Here is a 22364-nt window from a genome sequence, read left to right on the forward strand (position 1 = left end):
CTCAGCTTCAGCCCTTGCTGCAGGCACCTCTGCTTTGAAGCCTTTGAAGTGTTTGTGGCACAGGCAGAGGCTCTCTGCAGAGAAAGCCAGTCATTTTATAGATATTTAATATGTGAAGTGTGCGTGCGTGTGTTTGTGTTAGTATAACATGGATTTTCACAATGTGTATGGAAAAGGGTTCTTGACTTGCAGAACAAAATTACAGGAAAAAAAACGCTGTCTGCCTTGCTGAGAGCATCCATAAGCTGCTTTTTTTGCCCGAGCCTCGGTCACTTCAGCATCGTCCTGGAGATCCAACTGAAACTATCTGCTGACCTTCAGAGAGACCGAAACAGTTCATTTAGTTGTGCCTACAGGACTCGCTCGCTCTCCCCTCTCTCAGCATCAGAATTCACTTTTTTTAAAGCTTAGAGGAAATAACGCCGCCAAGAAAGCACGAAAACACCAGGAGCAAAGTGGCTGTGGATGCCTCTGCCCTGGCTGTGAGCTGCAAAGCAGCTGACATATAACTGCCCTGCATTTATTTGGGGGATGTGATGCAAGAGCAAGGCAATAAATTTGATGAATGGTTGGATTTTGGAGCTAATTATTTGACGCGTGACGTAACGACCTTGATTCTGGAAGCGAGGTGTGTGGATGGAGAGGCAGCATCTCCCCCTGCGTATGAAACGATCTGATGGGAAGGCTCCACCTCAGCAAGCCGTAGGACTAATTCAGTGGCTGATTTGTCTAAATTGTTACATTTCCCTACTTTTTTTGGCAGGGACAGATTCAAAATTGATGCCTCAATTTCAGAATGAGCCCTATTTTATTCACCGTGCACTGCAATTATTCCAGCCTGTAACCGAGAAGGTTTAACCAGTAATAAAAGCTTCAGACTTTAAAGCAGCCAGTTCAGCCTATGCTATTTGAGCAGCATTTCTGAATCGTTTGGTGAACAACTTCTCCCACGGACTGGTTTTTAAATAGAAGAAAAGTAGGAAAGATTTCTTACAACATCTGAAATGGAAAAACAATTACGTTCTGTGACTCTACAAAAATATTTCTGAGGACATGTAATATATTTTGCCAGGGTAATGTCCCTATTCTAGGAGTCGTTCTTTCTGCTCAGCATTTGTTCCTTTTTTTAATGTAAGCCACACAGGGAAATACTGGAAAATGGATAGGGAAAACAGAATTAACCCTGTGTTTTTCACACAATTGCCCTTTATGCTACTTTATTTTTATTTTTTCTAGCTTTTATGATGCCATCATTAATCTAGTCAGCCAAGGTCAGACGAGACTTTTTTTTCTTCTTTGCAGACCCTGAAGCTTATAAAGCTTCAACCTACTCTTCCATAACCAAATGTTTAGTACCAACCGGTTGGGTTAATTAGAGTGCATTCTTTACAGCTCTGAAAATAATCACTACTACACCGTCATAGCAGTGGCTGTAGACTACTTTTTTTTTTTTTTTGTCTGTTATTTCTTTTTAACAATAAGCATTTACGTAGTCATACTGTTTAAACCACTGGGTCTTTTGGCTTCAGCCGAGGGTTCATCTGATCATACCTGGAAATATCAAGCTGCAGAAGATAAGAGCATCACCTACACTCATGATGATTCCCAAACTAAATGCAGCACAGCATCTTGGATATACCTCTAAAACAGGGGACCTTTTCTTTTTTTAAGAGGAGGGAGAATATTGTTAGGGGGAAAAAAAGAAAAAGTTGAGAAGAAAGAGAGAAGACTGCTGAATGTCCGGCATTGATTTAGAAATAGGCTTTGCCAAGCAGGGTGAAAAGGAGCCTTCCCCAATCTATTCAGTGTATGGTTATTAGTATTGATAACAGGCCTTTGGCTCCCAAGAGAAAGAGTGGGGAATGAATTAGGAGAAAAATACATTTCTGTAAATAAAGTTTTTCCAAATCAGACTTTTTTTAGGAAGTGGGGAAAAAAATTCTGCTTCTCAAATGTCAAGTACTTGAAAGACTAAAAATAGATCACCGGAATAAATAAATTAACCCAGAAGACAGGACTGATGCTCTGCAGGCATCAGGGATTAAATAAATTCACTAAATTCAAAGTGGTATTCCAGATAAGAGCTCTTTGTGCTGCAGCATGTACAGCTTATTGATTATAGGATTGAGGTGCTCTGCACTCTTGTAAAATGTACTCTGGCTGATATGACTTAATCCTGCGGTAATGTACAGCCCAGTGCACAAAGCACAGAGCTAGCTTATATTTTCTTATTTATTTTAATTTTGTTTGTGTCTTAATTTGCCGCACCGCATCTGTGCCCTCTCCCAGGCAGCGTTTGCTCAGGATGAGTGACGAGAGGCACTTCAGAAGGTGCTGACTCAGCAAGACGAGGGCTGGGCTGCCCGATGGAAGCCTGCAGGACAGGGGCCATGGGAATCTTCCTTGGTTATCTTCCATAGGGATGTAAAGCCTGAGCACGTCACTTTTCCATTGCGTTGCATGGGCTGGCTGCAAGGACGAGTGGTCCCCGAGCACCGGTGATGCCCAGTTGATGTAGGAAGCAGCTCAGATGATAGAACTATTTATTCTGCAGACTTCTACGTTCTGTTATACGAGCCCTCCAAGGCAGTAGAAGTGTGTCTAACCAAGGTGAAAACACTACCACTCCAGAGAAGATGGATTTTTCTGGACAAAAATTGGAAAGTTTTTTAAGTCCTGCTGGGTCAAAGCAAACAATCCCAGAGGGGCTGTTATACACCTAGCCAGAATGAATATTGGTTGTTCCAATTAACCTGTTTTCCATAGCAAAGGGTGCTTTGGCCCTCCTGGTCAGAAGCTGGACCGCCAAGGTCACTTCACACTGATACAGAAGGACATTTCTTTCTTCCTTGGGAAGCTCTCCTGCCTCTGGTTGCTCAGCCCAGCTCTCCTCTGCAGGTTGCTCTGAAGAGCCAGCAGACCTCTCCGAACATGTAATTTTACCATATAATTTACCAAGAAAGAGAAAAACCAGACTCCTGGGGGTGTGAGAAAGCAGCTGGGCACGGCAGCGATGGTCTCACGGCGTGCTGGGCTCCTGGTCCATCATCTGCTTGGGGTTGCTACTCATCATCCGGCACCTTCCCAGCCTCCGGGCATCCTTGGGTGCTAGTTTTATGAATCACCTGTAAAAAAGTTGATCCGACCAAGGGGAAGAATTTTTTAATTCGTTAATTGTTGTCTCCATGGTATGAAGGAACAGCTGAACAAAGGAGCTGCAGGGGCTTGGCTTTTGGGTAACCTCCTCAAATCCCCGTATCTCCCACAGGTTTGGCGGGTCTCCCAATACCTTACTTCACCAAAATTAAGCTTCTTAATCTCAAGACATATAGCCTCTACTATGTAACACTGCCTCCCGAGCATGATCCACAGGGCCTGTATTTTAACACCCAAGATTCATTAATATTTCCTGCAGAGTGTTCAGTAAGTAGCAAATAAAGCAGGAAGTGTCCCAGATGTTGGAAAGAAAAAATGGAATTATTCATTGCTTACTAACGTCAAATGCTAATGTGAGAAAAGCATCCTTGAAGAAATCCTTGACTAAAATTCATCAGAGTGATGTGAAATCACTGTTTTAATTATGCATTTTTGAATGTATTTATTAGTCCCGGTTCTGATCTGACTTACAGATGTTTAACAGTTATAAGGGTCTACTGCAGTCTTTGGAATTACTCATGATTTATAATAACAAAACCTGGATCAGAATTAGGTCCTTGTCACTACTCTATAATATCCTTTCATCAAACTTCTTCACATTCAACAGATGAAAGAGACCGTGGTTTCCGCAATTTCAAACCCTACCACTGAGTCCATTAGTTTGGTTTTTGAAATTTCTCCTCCAGAAATGATGATTCTTAAGCAAAATTTTGTCTCCTTGAGTTATATTTGCCACAAGAAACTTGAGAGCAAAGGAATTAGACTCTTTAGTCCACCCAAAATGATGTGTTTGGTTACCACTTGTGCTGGCTGCAAACACTGCATTTTAATAGAGGAGCTAATTACTTTAGTTATGCTCATCTATAATCTCATTCTCTGTATCCTTATTGTTGTGCCTATCAGAGTATGCTCAATACCAGATGACTATTGGAGAGAGTATGCTCAATACCAGAGACATTTTTTAAAAAAAAAACAACTCCGTTCAAGAATGATTCAAAGTCATGTGTTTTTCAAAAGAGTGATGGAGTTTTAAACTATTGCTTGTTCTAGAGTTGATCTAGAATGAGCAAGTCTCCAGGGATGGTTTACTCCCTAAGGCATGAATGTATGATTAAGCTAAATGTATTCCATAAATGCCTTGATGACATTAAACTAAATTTTTTAAAGAACAGATGGAGAAAGTTAATAAATATTTCATTCTATAATATAAAACTCACTTCTATATTCACAACTTCAGGGATCCTCAGCTTCACAGATATCAATAAGTCTGATGGATTTCTTGCTGCATTCTCATTCTTCTGCCCTGGTGTCTCTTATGGGATCATCATTTCTGCATGCTTGGATTGTTTTATGGGATCAGTGAAAGGCAAGTGACTGTAAATCTTGACCTCTTCTGCTCCTGGATTATATACTTTTATTCTTTGTGACCATAAGTGTTCATCTCTACACTGAATAGATAATTAAATGACAAAAATTATTCAAAGGGAATTTATAGTGAGAAATTATCACTTGAAGAACTGATGAGGCACAGGCATAACCCAAGGAGATATTGCAGAAAAAAAAAACCAGTTTAGAATGGCCAAATAAAATACTGAAATATCTTTGTATTTGTAAATGTCACGAAACATCTGTTCACTGGGAAAACCCATGATTTTTACCTGTATATACCAATTCTATTCAAACAAAATTTCTATTAAGGGAAAAGAGTGTGAATTTTGCTTAAGAACTGTAGACCAAGCCTGTTAGTCGTCTGAAAGAACTAATCTTTACATGTGGGAATTACAATTTCTCACTCTATGTATGCCATGAATCTTGTAAAAGAATAATTAGAACTTGCTCCAAAAGGAAAGAAATGCCAGACTTGAATAATATTTTAGGAAGAGCATTAACAAACATTTTTATACTGCCAACAGTCTTCACTGCTTTCTAGAAGAGATTTACATTACATTATTAATTAACTATACTGAGTCAATAGTATGACATAAAGCTTGGAAGATATAAGTTTAGCACAAACTATGACATTCATGAGAAAACTGTGCATTTTTAGGAAGTTTGATTGAAAAATCTATGCAAATGACTTCAGCAAGCAAGGGCCCAACAAACTACTTCAAAGCATCAATATCCAGCCCAAAAAACATGACAAGATCAAATCTTTGTCATTTCTCAAGTGTCTTTACAAACCTCCGCATATACGGTATAAATTACTTCACCTCCTGTGCCTTGATAGTTTGGTATAAAATTAGCATGCATTACTCTTAGTGGGACCGCTGTAATCTGTCAGACAACATACACCTGAGCAGTTGCAAGAATTTAAAAGTATCTAAAGAGTATATAATTTGTCTTTTTTTGTGCTATGTGTATAGAATACAACAGGGTCCCATGGTCTACTGTAACAAACAAAATAAAAAATAATAGCGCTATTGTTCCCCTCCCTGTCCCCCAACTCTGACCATCTTTTAGTTTTTGGCTCGAGAATCCCCACAACACCGCGTCTGGGGAAAATATTAAATGCAGAGTAATGTGGTGCTGTAAAGAAATACTAATTAATTCAGAATTAATTTCAGCCACATAAATTGGTTTATTCACTTATTGAAAGTTAGGTTAGGTCCAGGTACATTTGCATCTTCAGAATCAGGGCTTTTAACGAAAAAAAAGTTTCTCATGTTTCCCGACATCCCATTAAAGTGGTTGTCCTTTGACGTCAATTAGAGCAAGCTAAAAAAAAAAAAAATCATCCTTAATTGCTTTTCAGAAATAGACATTATAGCGTACACCATCACAGCCAGATTCGATTACCTTTTACAAGAAACAAGGATGCTGGGAACGCCATAAAACTCCAGCTCTGCTGAATATGGATGCGGGGCTCTGCTGGCAGCCGGGGAGCTGCTTTTCACAGCGAAGGCTCTTCCTTGGGCTGCAGAGAAAACTGATGCAAAACCCATAGACACGTCTAAATTTCTCCAAAGTGTGGAAATGCTGAGGCTGGATGTTCAGCTGGGGCTGGGTTTGGACTGACAGAGGTTGGACGCTCATTTCTCCATCCCTGCCTCCACGTAAAAGTGAGTGTAATCATGCACCTATGCTGACAATTATAGCTACAAAAACGATCAAGTCCTCAAAACTTGTGTGTGTTTCATTACAAGGAGCATCACCAATTTTCTCAAAGACCTTCTCCAAATTTGTCTTACTCCAGGGAGTTCATGATTTCTCTGCCGATCAGGTAGAAGAGGAGTCCGGAAAGTAAAACCAGGGGCACCCCCGCTGCGGCAAACATGAACGACCACCCGTAATGCACATGGACGGGAACGTCGTCCAGGCACTTCTCGCTTCTCTCCAGAAGGATGTACTTCTGAAAATCAGCGGCAAACTCCTTCCAGATCACGAAGAGAAATATGAGCAGGAGAAATAAGCCTCCTGGAAAGAGAGACAAAGATGAGTTATTCTCCGCACACGAAACACGTCCCATCAGCTTGCCAAGAAAAGATCGCAACAGATTTCCACTTATTCTTGCCCGTCCTTTGCACCGAAGCTTAGCGTTGCAGAATTAGTATTCATGACATTGCAGGGTCCCCTGAAAGCCAAACCCACTCGCCGTGGGAGAGACCCCCACCACCACGACCAGCTCCTGCCCAACCGCGCCGACACCTTGTGCTGCGGCCACCGGCACTACCCAGGGCTCTCCTACAGCTGGATACGGCCACGGAAGAACCATCACGACCACAGCTGACGTTCACAGCAGGGATCGGCATGAGGTTGGTTTGCCTTTTTTATTTTAAATTTGTCTGAGATGAGCGAGAAGGGAAGACTAAGACGTACTTTTTACTTTTTTTCTATCTACCCTTAAAGTAGCGTCAGATCCAATTTCCACCAGAAATGCAAAGATACAGGGATCAGTCCTGCCGATGGTAAGCGTTAGCCAGCATCAAAATCTGCACGAGCAGAGCCCACGCAGACGCCGAGAGGCTGCTGCAGCTCGTGGCGGTTCCCCTTCACGTCTTGTGTTACCCTTCCTTAAACTGGGCTTTGCAACCGAGTATTAAAACACATGGCAAGGATTATAGATGATCCTATTTTGCAGAGAAATAACACATAATAGAGTGGAAAAGGCATGTAGCCGTGAGATGGTAATCTCAGCTGGGGTACTAAATAACAGAATAATAAAAAGACTAGTAAACAGCTTATACCACGAGGCTAGAAAGTCTTTTTATATATTGGCAAATGAGACCCCCTTTGCCTTCCCCCGGAGGCAGACGGGAGGAGGGCTGAGGCCACGCTCAAGCCTGAGCAGCAAGTGCCAGGTCAGCGTCTCGCTTGGAGAGGGTCCGCTCTCCTCCGAGCCGCGCAGGATGCCTGCGACCCAAATAGCAGATCTCCCGTGGGATTTTCCCATCTCCTATTTCCAGATGCGTACCCACGGAAGGTCAGCGTTTGCGGGAAGAGCTCGGTCACATCTGAAGAGCACGTGGCGAACAGGCACCTCCCGGACCTGGCGCAGCCCCCGGCGGGTTTGGGGGTTTCGGTGCCATAATAGGAACCTCCTTTCCCCATAATTTGCTAAGTGGTGGTGGTCAGAGGCTGGAGGTCTAGCCCTGCCCCCTTCTGAAGCAGTTGACAAAAAACTAGTGTGGCCCCAGTATTATTTACTGCCTCACATTAAAGGATACATACAGTGCATTTTCAAGTCAACGTGCATTAAAATTAAATAGTGGCGGTGCGATGACAGATCTGAAAGCACTTCAGTAATATCTGATCTTGCTACTTCACAGCTAGAAGCTTGCTATTTTTAAATGGTGCTGTATAACATATAGATGTATGCACATACACACACATATATGAAAGAAATACATCACGTATTATCATATTTTTATAGTAGAAGTGAAGAGTTTGCTATTAATTTAGTTGACAAGTTACCACACAGTTCTGTGGATGTGTTGTGCCTTCTGCTGGATTTAATTTATCCCCTTGCAATTTTTAAATCAAAGGTAGTTTGTACTATATTTAATTATTCTTCCTGGCAGCTTATACACTAGAAAATCCAGCTCCCATGGAAGCGGGTAAAGCTTGACATTGATATATCTGCTTAGCAATGGTGGGTACTGAAACCTCGGTCAGAGAAAACACGTCGGTGTGTAACTGTGTTTCTGCTTATCATGGATATAAACGCATCTGCTGCTACAAACCTCCGCCTCACATCTTGTAGCCAAAAATGAGACTTATGTGAAGGTATAGAGGGTTCAAAGTCTTCACTATGTGTTATATAGAAGTTGAAGGTACCCATCCTAAGCTGTCATGTCTATTAAACTGCCTCCTATACCTTAAGACTGCAAATTGAATTTTTCTTAATAACCAAAAATTGGTGTACCCGTTTGAATAGACTTTACATCACCACTGTTGTGCTGTTATTTCAAACTGTTCTCCCTTACATCGGAAAGTTCTTCTGTTTGCTGGAGAGGCAGGCTAGGAGTTAAACAGCAGCTGTTGTAACATTTGCATGTTCATTCAGATTTTGATACCACTTGAAATTAAGTGCACAAATAAATATTTTACACTTAATATGATAGTTGTATGCTTAAAATACCAATTATTCTACTATAAGAAAACGATTGCATGTTTAAATAGTCACATGTCCTTTACAAAATACAATATATTGATAAGAAGGCAATTAAGTCTTTATTACTGATGTAATTTAAAATTAAATTAATTAGATAGCAACTGAACCTTGAAAAGTGCTCTTTTAAAGATCAATTTCTATCTCATTAACTTATAATACCTACCGTAAGAGACGCAAATAAAAAAACGTAGCCCCGGCGGGACAGAGGACACGGGTACGTTAGTGTACTTTCGAATTCTCCTACTTTTCTTTAAATAACCAGGGGGGTTGCATTGAATTGTCCCAGGACAATTTAGATGGCCTAAGCCTCATTTAGTGAAGAAATCAGATTAAAAGCTACCAGTTCTTACCGAGGAGGGTGCGGGGAAGCCCCGTGAGGGGGTGGCACCGTCCCCAAGCTGGCCGGGAGCTAAAGGTGGGGAAACGGTCCTTCCCCTCACCCCGGGAGAAACGCCAGGTCTCGGTATGGAAGGATTTATTAAACAGGTACTGGAGGTGATGGCACGGCCACGGCATCTAAATTAAGAACATTTTCACACTCTGGGAAAATGACAAGAAAATGTAAAGTAAGCAGCCTTCTTCCCTGGAATAATTACAGCTGAGTGGCGCTGAGTCCCTGGGATTTACACCATCTCCTCAGCGAGAAAAGAAAATCAAAAGGGCAGGTGCAGCCAAAGAAGGACGGTGGAAGCGCAGGAAGGGCAGCTCACTGAAAACTGTTCAGCAAAAAAATGCTTACTTGGAACGATCATCACAAGTATTCGTGAAACTGCCTAAAATTTGTCATGCTTTTAGACATTAGTAGACTTTTCATAATGAGAATATCAGGATCTTTCACTCCCATATTACCAAAGTAAACGTTTTACGTTTTTTTTTAAAATGTTATTTTATTTTGGATTTTTCATCTTTTGAACAGGTCTCACTTTACGACCTCCTTTTTGGGGCTTTTAGTGTTAGCCACAGTCAAAAGACATCTTTGTTTCCTGCCAGCCCCAAAAGGCTTTTTATGTACAGAGACAGATTTATTCCTGCCTTGAGCAGTAAAATGAAAAACTGAAAAAAAAATTTAGTTTTCTGCCCAAGAAATGAGCCTGGGGTTGGCACATGCACTTGAGACACAGGACATGTGTTGAGTTTGGGTAAGTGAAGATCTCATCAAACCAGACCATGCCCATGCTCTTCTCAAGATCCCTGTGGTTTCTACCACTGGAAAATTAACCAAGCGATCTCCTCCTTTCTCTCCCTTTCCTCTTTGCCTCTGTTCATTAGGATGGTATGGAAAAAATTAACTGCGAAACTCCATCTCAATGCTGATCAGGTCAACGGCATCTTCTGGGGAGGGGCTAATTGCAAGAAAATTGAAGTGGGGTATTAAATCTTTCTCCTTCGTACGCTGCTAACTGCAGGACGATGAACCCTGGCACTCCATCTCCCCCTCCCAGGAGGGCTGCACCTTCCTTGTGAGTAAATTCTTTTTCTTTCTCTCACTTTATATCCTTGTGACACCTTTACAGCTGCTAATTGTGGGGACAGGTGAGTGAACTCAATCTTTAACTCTTATTCTGTGGAAGCTACTGAACTTTTGTGTAATCTGCTAATTACGAGACTAATGAACTTTGACTCATTCACCTTTCTCACTAGTTGACTCTTAAGGATGTTAATAATGAGGAAAGGGAAGGGTGACCTTCAGCTGCCCTTCCATAACCGTCAGCCGTTACGGCATGCGAGGAGCCTGAGATTGCCAAAATGGAGATGCTTGATTTGGGAAGAGGAATCTGAGCACAAAATTCAGCACTTTAACTCATAGGACTGGCAAAGCTGCCTTTTTTTTAACACAGTCAGCTCACACTGAAGACCAGGTTGGTCTGAGCACGCGCCATGCTCCTCTCCCAGGACCACGACGTGGCTCTGAAAGCACAGGAGAAGCTTCGTGCTGCCTTTGCCGGCTGGAAATGGCCCACGGCCATAGGGATCCTGCAGCTGCGGGATGGTGTGAGCCCACCCGTGCGTGCCATACAAGTGGGGATGCCGGAGAAACAGCACCGGGACCACAGCGCCTGGAAGAAGTGTAGCCTGTACACTGTTCATCATGTATCTGTGCTTTCCAGTGTAAGGCGAGCTGATAACAAGCTCCTCTTTAGGTTGCTTAACATTACCTGGAGCACCCATCCTTATGGCTTGCTTTGAAAACTCACCGTACGCTCACGCTTTGCCTGTGCGTTCCCTCCAGAGCAGCCTCCTCACCCCTGAGCAAGCCACCAGGTAGAGCTCAGGTCGTTTTTTTCCCTTAAGCCTACAGCTATGAGGCTGGTCCAAATGTATTAGGGCAGCACAGCAAGCCCAGTAATTGCCCTAGTGTCTGGATGAAGCATGTGCTCACTTCTAAGCTTGGTCTCTAAAATGCCCAAAGGAAAGACGGAAACCCGAGGAGCACAAGTACAGAAAACCAAGGAGCACAAGCAAAGTTGTCCCAGCAATTCAGTTTCCAGAAGCTGCAGTGCACCATTCACCCAGCCCTCTCCGTGACATTGTAGTGATAATTAATCATATTGTCATCTGACTGTTGAAACAAAGGGACAATTAGTCACCAGGCAGTATCTGCCTCCCCCTCGCAAGCACCGGAGCTAAGTCTGAGATGGCAAATGTTCGAACGAAAGCGCGCTGGCTATTTGCTCATGCAATTCGGGGGGTTTGGGGAGCAGGCTGGCGAGGATAGCTGCTCAGTTGGGGCAGTAGATGTGCAAATGCAAGCAGCAGCAAATGTCAGATGGGCTCGGGCTGTATTTCTTGAGTTGCCCAGCAGACGAAATCAAGGGGGATGGCTCCGGTCCTTTGAGAGGGCTCTCAGAAAGGCCACCCACCGAGCACTACATTTGTTATGGTAGCTGGCAGTCAGGTTTGTTCTCTTGGAAATACAGTAAATAAAAGGCATCTTGGAGACGAAACCCAAAGGGATCTAATCGAGCGATAACAATCTTCACCCTTAGGCGCTGAATTCCCCCCAGCGACAGAGGGGCACAGGTAACTCCTCAAGATCGCGTCAGGCTGGTTATCCACAAACACACTTGGGAGTGCATTTACACCAATAACACCTTTAGAGCCTTTCAGTGGCAAATGTTGCATCATTTTGCAATGATTAACCACAGCTGTGTGTGATTCAGGACCTCGGCATGGGCTGCTACCGAAAGGGGCAGAGGGAGTTTATGGACAGAATAAAGTTGGATATAAAGGATGCCCTGGGAGGCCGGGGCATCTTGCAGCCGTGGTGCCCCATCTCCCCATCCGACTGCCAGACCACGTTCCCGCTCTACAAATTGCCAGCGTTTTCACACTTCCTCAAGGAGAGATCATTTCTGCAAGGGAGGTTAATTAACACTGACCCTCAGGCCATGATTAGAAGACAAGACGCGCTTTCTCCTGCGTCGTCTCTCCACATCCCGCTATCTGAAGGAAAGGGACGGCGAGGGAGTTGAAGCTGTGTTAAATCTATTGTTCCTACTGCTTAGTGCAATTATGCAGAATATTTTTAGAAGTGATAGCGAGAAAATAACCGTGGTAGGATGCAACCCAAATCCATCAGGAAGCCAGTGTCAAGCAGGATCCAGAGGTCTGAGTTCAGGATACCCCCCCAAAAAAAGGATTAGCTGAAACTCTAAGCAAACTTTGCTGAAAATGCTGAAATACTATTGCATTCTCCTAGCTATCAGTTAGGTTGAAAATATGGCAGGAAGTCTCTTCCAGCTGAACTCGTTCCTCCTAATGACAGTTAATAACAATGATTGCTGTTCAGATTGAAACTGCATTAATACAAACTTCAATTTAAATAGCAGCATCTTTGTCTAATGCCAAGAGGTTTATGTGATGCATAATCAGCTCTTCTAAAAAGTGTCACATTCTATGCCCCAGCTTTTTAATCAAGAAGTAGTCAAATAAAGTGCAAAAACAATGAAAAAAAAAGAATACGGTGATTCAATATTACTCGACATCCTTTTCTGTGTGATATTTTACTTATCTGGCCAGCATCACAAGGTGACTGATCTCAGTTTTTCCATTTGAGCTGAAAGTTGAGTGTTTTGAAGAGGAAGGGCTTTAACTGAGGTAGCCAGAGTGTCACATCTAAGAGGATTCAAATATTCGGCACTGGTCTCACAAGAAGAGATGACTTCAATGCACACACATGCCAAGTGGTTGACACTACTCAGTAGAAGACATTGGTACCTGATGGAGATCTGACAGCAAGCGGACTTGCATTTCCAAACGAAAATCATGTGTGTAAAACCACATGAAATTTGCCCTTAGAAATGTTAAGCGTCTATTACACTATATAAGACACAGAAAAGCAGATACCCACAGGCTTGCCGCCCTCACTTCAATAACTGAAGACCTGGAGACAAACGGAAAATTGGACAAAATGCCAAGCGAATTAGCAGAGGCAGGTAGGGCCAAGTTGATTTAGTGGCTTCCAGATTTTTTTAGACAAATAGATAGATGTCATCTAGCTTCATTTTAACAAGCAGCTTAGCTGGTGTCACGTGGTTAATTATTACTACATCTGGAGGAGACAGAAATTGGGAAAGGAGCTGTAAAATGGATAGGAAGCTAAATAAGGGGGGGGGGGGGAGAATAAAAGGTAATGATAGCAGGGCACAGCGAGATTGGAAGGAGTTTAGGTGGAGTTCCTCCAAGGTCAATGTTGGGACCTTTCTTGTAAAATATTTTCATAAATGTTTTCAGCCCCCCTAAAATTGGACACAGTCGGAGCCCAAACTGGGAGAAAAGACCCTGGCTCGTGTTTGATTCATGCCATGTATGAGGAAGCAGGACCTGGTGCAGGATCCATAATTAAGCAGTGGTTTTTCAGAGAAAGTCCTGACTTCATAATGAAGTCCTTCACTTGGCATGGCTCAGCTGAGCTCCGGCCTTTAGCTGCTTGAGTCGCAAAAAAGCTTTTTTCTGAGTTTGAGTCACTGTTATAAATCAAGTATTTCTACTAGTTAAGCCAGTTATTCCTTCTCAAATGCAGAAAAGGAAAAAGCCCAAGTGATAATTCAGTGGAATCATTTGTAATGGCAGTAGGAATAATGAATAAATGCCTATTTTTAATTCATTTTCCTGCTGTGCCACCGCTTTATCTTTTCAGATTGTATTAAGCCAGCCCTCCCATTTTGAATGGCTGGGTATGCCTTTCATTGCTCAGTGGGTTTCCAGCTCTACCAGATGTTAACAGCAGAGACAGGAGAGGCCCAAATGCAAAGCCTGACTTAGGGGAACGGAGCGTGGCTGATCGCTGCCCAGGGTTAACGCAGCTACGGACTTTACTAAAGTCAAAGGCTCTGTTCCCCTGGGTTGCGTAGAAAAGTAGAACAACAAAAAAAAAAGTATTTTTCCCAAATACCAGCCTCTCTAGGACTAAGGACTGTCTTGCTAAAGCTTGACTGAGCACAGAGGTTTCCTTCCAGTGGGGGAAGAGGGAAATCATTTACCCCGAGCCAGCGCAGCTCCCACCAGAGCCCCCATCTCCCCCCGGTGCCTCATCCCTGGCTGCCTCCCCTTCCCCTGCACGCACGAAGCAGAGCACGGCCGTATCCCATTCCTGCCCCGGCCGTATCCCGTTACCGCCGCTTACCCGAGGCGAGGAGGAATCCGCCTCCGACTTTGTAGGATCGGGGGCTGACGAAGGGCACGCCGCACACCAGCAGCAGCCCCCCCACCAGCCCGGCGGCGACGGCCAGCAGGATGAACGCCGTCCAGAATCCTCTGTACACTGCGGGGCCAAAAAAAAAGAGCAAAGTCAGGGGAAAGGAGAGGAAAAGGGGTTTTCTTCAGTCCAGGCTTAGCTCCCAGCAATAGTAAAAGCAATAACCTGTAAGGCTGCTCGCGCTAGGCAGAGCTGGAGCTCGTGCTTTGCTAACGCCATGCCGCGGCATGGGTGCGATGTGCCTGGAACCGGTGCAAGTTCAGGTTGAATGTCATGCCCTACATAATGGGATTGGAACGAGGACAAGGGGTTGGAAGGGTTTGCCAGGGAAGCACGCCACAAAAGGGGGGGGGGAGAGTAAAGGACACCGCGCTTAGCGGTGCCCGGGGGGGATGGAAGAGCTTGGCAAGAAAGGGAAGAAAATTGCAACATTAGGAGAGATCTTTGTTCCATTTTAATTAACGCTTACGGAAGGTGCCAGGTTCCCGGTTTAAAATAAAGACGGGTTTTGTTAGCAGGACTGCAGGGAAAACGGGAGATCATGGTTTCCCCCATTAATGGCCTTGCTTGACTCCAAGTAAGAGAACAGCTGCCTCCTCATCCTCTGAATTTGGGGGGTTTGCCGTGACTTCATGCAACCACGCCAGCCAGAGCCGAGCAAGTTTGCATCCATCGCATCCCAGGGGATGGGACGTAGCCCACTAACTTCAGTCTCCCAGTAGCCAAGTCTCCTCCAGTCGCAGCCATAAACCTTGGCCAAAGGTGGTGGTCTCCAGGCAGAGACCCTCTGATACCCGGCTCCCCGTTCCCCTGATTTATCTGATCCCCTCGGGCCACTGCATCTCACTCTCCCTGTTGTTTTTCTGAAGCGCTAGTTAGAGAGATTTAAGCCGAGCACGAGCAAGTGGGTAACGCTGAAATGATTCACACTTGAAAGAAAAATGATACAGAAAAGATGCGTTTTACTCATTTGAAACCATTTTGTCAGGAGAGCCACTTAGGGAGAGATAAGTATCTTGAACTCTCCAAAACCACAGAATTCATTTTCATGTTTAACCTCCCGTCACCCGTTTCTCTCAGGGAGCCTAAGAGGATGCAGATAAGGCAGAATTATCTCTGGAGCAAGTAATAGCTGGAGGACCCCTCTTCTTGGACAGCCTCCTGTTTTGTCATCATATGCATATGAAGATGGACTGGTTTGAAATAAAACGAGCGTTAACGACAGAAGCGTCTGCTCCCTGCAGATGTCCAAACGCGGGGTTGGTGCAGCAGAGGAGCCCGACGCTCCCGCTGCCCTAAATGTGGGTGCTGAGACATCTTCATCTCCCCGGGGATCATAGCGGGGTGGGTGCCGGGACCCTCCAGGCAGAGCCCCAAAGCACCCCGGGGTGCAGCCCCTGCGCCGAGCCCCTCACCGACACCTTCCCAGGATCCATCCCCACCTTCCCGGGATCCATCCCAAGGGGCATTTCTGAGAGGCAGCTGGAGAGGGTTTCATAGCAAGGGCTGACAGGCAGGGACAGATGCCTCCAGCGCCCTTTATTTAGTACGGAAAAAATAGCATGTTTATCAGCAAGATCATTCAGAAACTAGACGTCACGCCTGTCTCTCCTAAGCAGAAAAAAAATCCCACCGCTTAACCCGTGTGCTTGCTGCACGCAGCCTGCAACGGGCTCCTCCTTCTACCGTTGACAGGTCCCTCGTATCCATTTTACACTACAGCGTGTTCCCCGAGGCAGGAATCCTGCACAGCAGAGCAAAAGAAACTAGCTGCTCTTCCTCACATGCTCCTACTGACAATTTTTTTTTTTTAATTAATTTCTCATAAAAAAAAAAATAAAAATAAAAAAAGGTACTGCTAAAGGCTAAGGAAAAGGTCAAGATGTTTGTTTGTGCAGTATGCCTGCCCCGGATCCCCGGAGGCAAGGCAGAGTGATGCACACTATTTAAAGAAATCAATTCATTTCAAAAAAGATCATTGAATTAATTCTAGCTGCTGCCACCAATTTAGCAAATTAAAATTCCTAACAGCAGCTGATTCATTAAAGAACTCTGAAAATACAGAGAAACATAAATAAAAAGGGAACCAGTTGAAAGGAGAGCTCTCCAACTGTGTCGTATTCCGTGTATTAAAAATAAGCCAGTCACTTACGTGGATCTTCTAACAATTTGGTCTTTAACTGATTTTCCAGTGCTTGTTTATTTTGTCTTGCAACAAATCAACACCAGAGCTCTCCCAGGAAGCCAGACTCTGGGAACGAGTCAGCACTGAGCTGCCACAAGCCTACAGCCCAGGAGAAATTATTTTTACTTGCTTGCCCGCAGGGTCTGGATTTGGCCATGGGGCTGAAGCCCTTTGCCTCCAACTCCTCCCAGCGAGCGAGGAGGTGGGAGAGAGTGGATTTAGCATCCTCCCTCGCTCATAGGAATAGGTGCTGAGCACCCAGCCGGAGGGTGCATGGCTCATGGCTGGTTCTGGAGGAGAGAAGACGTGGGAGAACATCTCCGTGTGCTCACAGCTTGGGGCAGCCAACTAAGCAAGGCCATTTTGTAAAGGAGTTTTCCAAAAGTCTTGGTCGTGCTTGGCCACATGCATATACAAAGGGAGAACCACGGCACCGACACACATCATAAATCTCTGCCCGATCGCTGGGGAAAGGAGCTGCTGGGGGAGGAGGGAAGAAACCCACCTGCAGTTGTGTCGTAGGAAGGATGGGGGAAAGGTCCAAGAGCGATGGGCATGGGAAAGAGGTAGCCGTGCATGCAGAACTTGGGGTGGGCTTGGCTGGCTGAAAGAGAACAACAAAAGAATCCCCTTTGCTTCTATTTTTTTGCAAAATCACAGTTACAGTATTCAGATGGCAATGTACTATTCTGCAAAAGCTACAAAACCCTCACTGAAATCGGAAGGCGGGGAGTAAAGAAGGATAGTAAATCCCGGTTAGAAAGAAAAAAGTAAAAGAAAAAGAAGAATGATGAAAGAGGGGAGATATAACGGGATCTGAGACTGCTACCTGTACATCTTTCTCCTCTTCATAACCTGAGTCTGAGGTGAACATAAATCAGGAAAGACGGAGCAACTGAAATCGGTGTAAATATTCCCATTGCTGCTTTCCTCCAGAAAACGTGTCAGACCGCCTGGAAGGGGCAAAGATATTTGGGTACCAGACAAGCTACCTTACAAGACCTCCAGTTTGTGAGAAGGGAAAGCACAATTAGAATGGAAGTGCCCCATCAATATTAATACCACTGAGGCTTATCATGATTAACGGTAATAGAATGAATGTTAAATGAATTAATTAATGGTTGGCCACTTATTTAAATATGTTCCCCAGCTCAAAGGACCACTTTATAATAGGTGGACATTAGTTCATGCTAAATTGACTATGGAATACCTATTGAATTAATTATTACATCCATGAGAGCAGCAAATTAATTTGCCATGATCAATCCTATTATAATAAATACCTAAAGAAGTAATACAAATTTGCCAGTTATCAGAAAGAGTTATTTTACTTCAGGTAACATTGTATTATATCATGTATTTCCATATAATGTAATTAGATAGCAAACTCCCTCTCTCAAGCCTGTCCTTTTTTATCAAAAAATTCCTGTGTGAAAAATCTCACGTTGTTCAGTTGAATGGTGGCAGTAACCATTCCTGCAAGATTTTACAGGAAACACAGGTCAGGTGCTGGAGGACAGCAAAGCCATCTGAAATTTTAATCACTGCGGAGTAAATTTATGGTGGGAACCTGCATTATTTGCAGCTAAATGCCCTACGAGGCAATCACGCCTCTCCACAGGCACGTCAGCATCCTTGAGCAGACTGAAGCACCAACGAGCATGGGGTCAAGGCTTTTGCAGTGTTTAAAACCTTTGCAAAACTTATTTTAATTTTTTTTTTTTTTTTTTTAGCCCCAATACTTCTCTAGGGCTGTGGTATCCCAGGGAAAGGCTGTCCTCTAATTAGCCACTGTGCATTAATGCGGGAGAGCTGGTTGCTGGCTCGGCCACCAGCAGGGCTGGTGCCAGGCGTGTTGTGGGATGGTTTCACTCCTTTGCTCTTTCTGGTGGGAGCACCTGGTTCACTGGGCCAAGACCCCACACTTCACCGCACGTGGGCCACCAGTCAGCACCAACTGGTGTCTCAGAACAGGTTTCACCTTCTCCTTCAATTTTTTTCTGAAGAGTGAATGTGCTTTCAGAAAAAAAAATTATTTTGCATCCATCTCTGTTTATTCACACGTGTAATTTCAATGACCTTAAAAAGCAAACCAAGCAAGATCTTAAAATAAAGGCCTGGTGTGCTTAAGAGCATAAACACACATGGTTATGGCTCTACAGGGTCCACCACTGCCCACTGCTAGAGGTCCTGAGCACCCAGTGAGACCACACGCATGCATGTCCAGCCTTTGCCACCCTGAAATCAGTGGGAGGTGGGAATGCTCAGCACCCTGATGGCTTAAGACAGTGACAGAAGAGTGATGCTAATGGCCAGGAAAGGCATGGGCTCAAATTTAGCAGACCTTAGCTGACCTCAAACATCAAGAGGTATGGGGGGGAGAGTTGTCCTTGCTGTGGAAGCCACCACTCCATAAGACTTTGTAGGTGATAAACGGCATCGAGTGGTTCCTACATTTCTGTCGACAACCCTCTGAGAGCAAAATCCAAGTCAAAACAAAAGAGCACAGAAGCCAAATTTGCTTTTGACTGAGAGACGATGAGAATGAAAAAAAAAAATAAAGACAACTGTCTCCATCTCTGAGAACCCTTCTTGTGCTTGTTTGCAATTCAGTCGTGAGCGAGTGCTGTGGATGTGGTGCGGTGGCATCGTACTCACTGTACCAGAAGGTCCAGATGGTCTCTCGGTGGCCCTCGCCAAAGAACCAGCACCTCCAGAAGAAGCCCTCATGGTGGAAAGTGAGGATCTCCTTCCTGACCTCTGTCGGCACATCAGCCTGTGGAGGAATGAAAGCCCAAGCTGATACAGGGATGACCATGGTGGAAAGCGTGTATTGTTTGCTTAGACAGTTGTTGCTTTCATTTTTTGTTGGGGTTTTCATTTGTTGTCGTTTGAGTTGGTTTTGGAGGGGTTGGGGAACACAGAGGTAGCTGCTGTCCTTGGCTTTCTGCCGTATCACAGCTACAAAATGTTCTGATAACAAATTGCCCTGCAGACCTTCACAGAACAGCTTCTTCTTTTTCTAATATCTTTAAACCACTGGTTGCTAGAGCTGGATGGGTATGTCAGGGAGCAGAGCATTCTGGGTGTATTCTGCTTCTTAGTTTCCTTCAGTAAATGTTGATGCTGTTGTAACCAGTAAGAAGCAGGCTGATTACCAGGTAAGCAATTTTAGGTGTGACCCAATGCAACAGCTCAGATGTCTTCGCTAGTCTGCAGGACCCATGTAAGGTCTGGCTTAACCCCAGAAGACAGCCCAACTCTAATGCTCCCAGTAAGCCTCTTCCAATCACCAGCCCAAAGGTTTCCTCCTTTCTATCTATTGAGCCTGGTAGAAGTTATGCTAAACTTAGCGAGACACACATTATTCTGCCCACACCAGTCTTCTCATAGATGGTGATAGGGATGTTGGCAATTTTTCCTTTTTTGTGAGTCTGTTTCAACCCCCAGACCAGACCTTCCAGCACAAGGTTTAGGTCTTTCCAGAAGGGAGGATATTGCAAAGCTGAGTCATGGACTATTTACCAAAAAACTTATTAAAACTATAGCCAAAATCAATTTTATCTTTAGCACATAGTTTGGTAAAGGAGACGTGACTGCTACAAAATTACATTTTGTGGAGGACGGAGAAACTCCGTACAGTCCTGTGAACTAGAGAAAGGAGATGGGACTCAACAGGGAGGTGCTAAAAGATATTTCCCTCGCCTCAAAGTTTTTATGCACCAGGTTATGACCGCTTTCCAGAGCTCTGACCTGATTCTCCTTTTACTTTCAGGATAAAATCCTAACTATAACAATGGTAACAGGCAGCCCTCAAACTTCATCAGCCGGGTGGCTGCTGACTTAGTGCATCGACGGCACATTTAATCGCTGCTTGGCAGATACTCAAGACCATCCTTATCTGCAAGGGACAGGATTTGCCAGTTTAAGAAAGGGCAGAGAAGGTAAAAACACAGCCCATTGTACACAACCGGTAACTGAAACAGAAATAATAGAAACAGTGTCTGAAATAGAAATAAAATAGCTTAGAGGAAAGAGTAAGAGCAGTTCCTATTTCTGCCTGGTGCTTTTGAAGTCGGTCTGCCTTAGTGACAGGCATGCTAACACTTGGCCAAGAGCGTATCTTAAATGTTTGAGATGCTTATTCATGTCGTGCAGTGCAACGTCTCTAGTCTCTCCACTTTAAAAGACAACAGCACAAACGAAAATCTGAAACAATTAACATTGCCATTTCCCAAGTGCACAAAAAACGAGCGGCAGTCCTCTGTCCGTGACTCTCTGCCATCTCCGGAGCTTTACTGCGCTGCTTTAAACAGTAAAGATAGTGTCTTCTGCCAGGCAGTTTTTCTATCATAATTTTTTCTTTTCAACAGAGAATGTCATTTGGAAACATGACTCAAGCGAACAGTGTCCTACATTTGATTATGGGATTCTGAAATGAAAGAAAATATTTCTTGCTGGCATCATGATGCTTACCCAGTGTGACTCACCACACCAGAAAAAAATCAAACCTAATTGGATTGAACTTTAAAGTAACAAAAAGTCTGCACACAACAAGGATCTTCCTGTCATTTTGTAATTGAAACCACACATTGATCAGCACAAAAACATTTTTGAAGAGTGGGTGGCTCAAGGAACTGATCTGGTTGTTAGCTCATTGAAGAGTTAGACAATAGCAAGTGCAGCTAAAATCAAACTTTCAAAAGAATCTATAAACAAGTGATACCAGCAGTTAGCACTAAAATACCAAATTGTCCTTTGAAAATTACATTTCCTGCTAACTAAAATCCTATAAAAGTCTTAATTTTAAAATATATAGGCCTTTTCTTGTTAGATGGGCAGGCACTCTTGTCTACTCTGTTCTACGTCTGATGTTCGCTTTTGTTTTCTGTCTGTGCCGTAGTCATATCACTTCAGATGTAAATGATTGCCAAGTCCTACACATATGAGCTATTTTTAAATGAAGAAACTACAGAGGGAGAAATCTTTTAATGGCAAATATCAGGTTATATCTTTTGTCTTTAGAGGCAAATGCTGTCAACAAGTAACGCTCTTACATTTTTGCTTTTCATTCCCTAATGTTCATATCTGCCAGATTACAGAGATGCTGTCTTAATGTTTCCTAGATGCACTTTACTCCAGTCAAAATGCTAGATACTATGGAAAAGCTGGCTTGGATTTTAAAGTTAGCTCAGGCTGACATTTTACATTAGCAGGCCGCTTTCAATGATTCAAATTTTAAATTATTGAAATTAGACGATTCTTCCGAAGTAAGACGAGATGTCAGAGTTTACCTCCCCGGTCCGCAGAGTGCTATTCCCACTCTCGAAGACGCCGCAGGTCTCCATAGCCAGAAGCCAGTAATCCGTCCCAAAAGCGATGAGAAAGAGCAACACGCCGGTGCCACCGAGGACCCCGGCCGTGAGGGCGGCTACTCCAGCCTTCATGGGGCAGCAGGTAGGCAGCAGGATTGGAAATCAGAAAAGAAGAAAACCACTGAAGTTTCCAGGATCACTGGAAGAGGGAGAGGAGAGAAGTGCTATTTTTGGACACGGATAATAATCTGCTCCTGGCTGGTGTGAGTTTCAGTGGGTGGTGGGAACAGGACTAATAAAAGCAGATGACCTGGTGTAACCAAACAGCTGTGGCATTAAGGAACATGACAAATAGCTATTGAGACAGAGCAGGAAGATTTCCAAATAAACACATGGCTG

General features: G+C 44.0%; 1 protein-coding gene across 2 annotated transcripts; it reads right to left on the bottom strand.

Annotated features, from left to right (window-relative positions):
* Positions 1-5708: 5708 nt before the first annotated feature.
* Positions 5709-22193, bottom strand: LOC142043115 (transmembrane protein 182-like). Of its 2 annotated transcripts, XR_012653946.1 has the most exons (6): positions 21945-22193; positions 19309-19426; positions 17156-17254; positions 14394-14531; positions 5953-6570; positions 5709-5871 (listed from the first exon to the last, which is right to left on the bottom strand). XR_012653946.1 is itself a non-coding variant. In XM_075053883.1 (5 exons), the coding sequence occupies exons 1-5, from the start codon at positions 22095-22097 to the stop codon at positions 6341-6343; spliced, it is 738 nt and encodes a 245-aa protein (XP_074909984.1). In that variant the 5' UTR covers positions 22098-22193; the 3' UTR covers positions 5709-6340. The 2 variants fall into 2 exon arrangements, 1 of the variants encoding a protein (XP_074909984.1); XM_075053883.1 differs by having other exon boundaries at positions 5709-6570.
* Between the last annotated feature and the right edge of the window lie 171 nt (positions 22194-22364).

The sequence above is a fragment of the Buteo buteo genome, chromosome 22, assembly GCF_964188355.1.
Source record: "Buteo buteo chromosome 22, bButBut1.hap1.1, whole genome shotgun sequence".
In the NCBI taxonomy this organism is placed as follows: domain Eukaryota; kingdom Metazoa; phylum Chordata; class Aves; order Accipitriformes; family Accipitridae; genus Buteo; species Buteo buteo.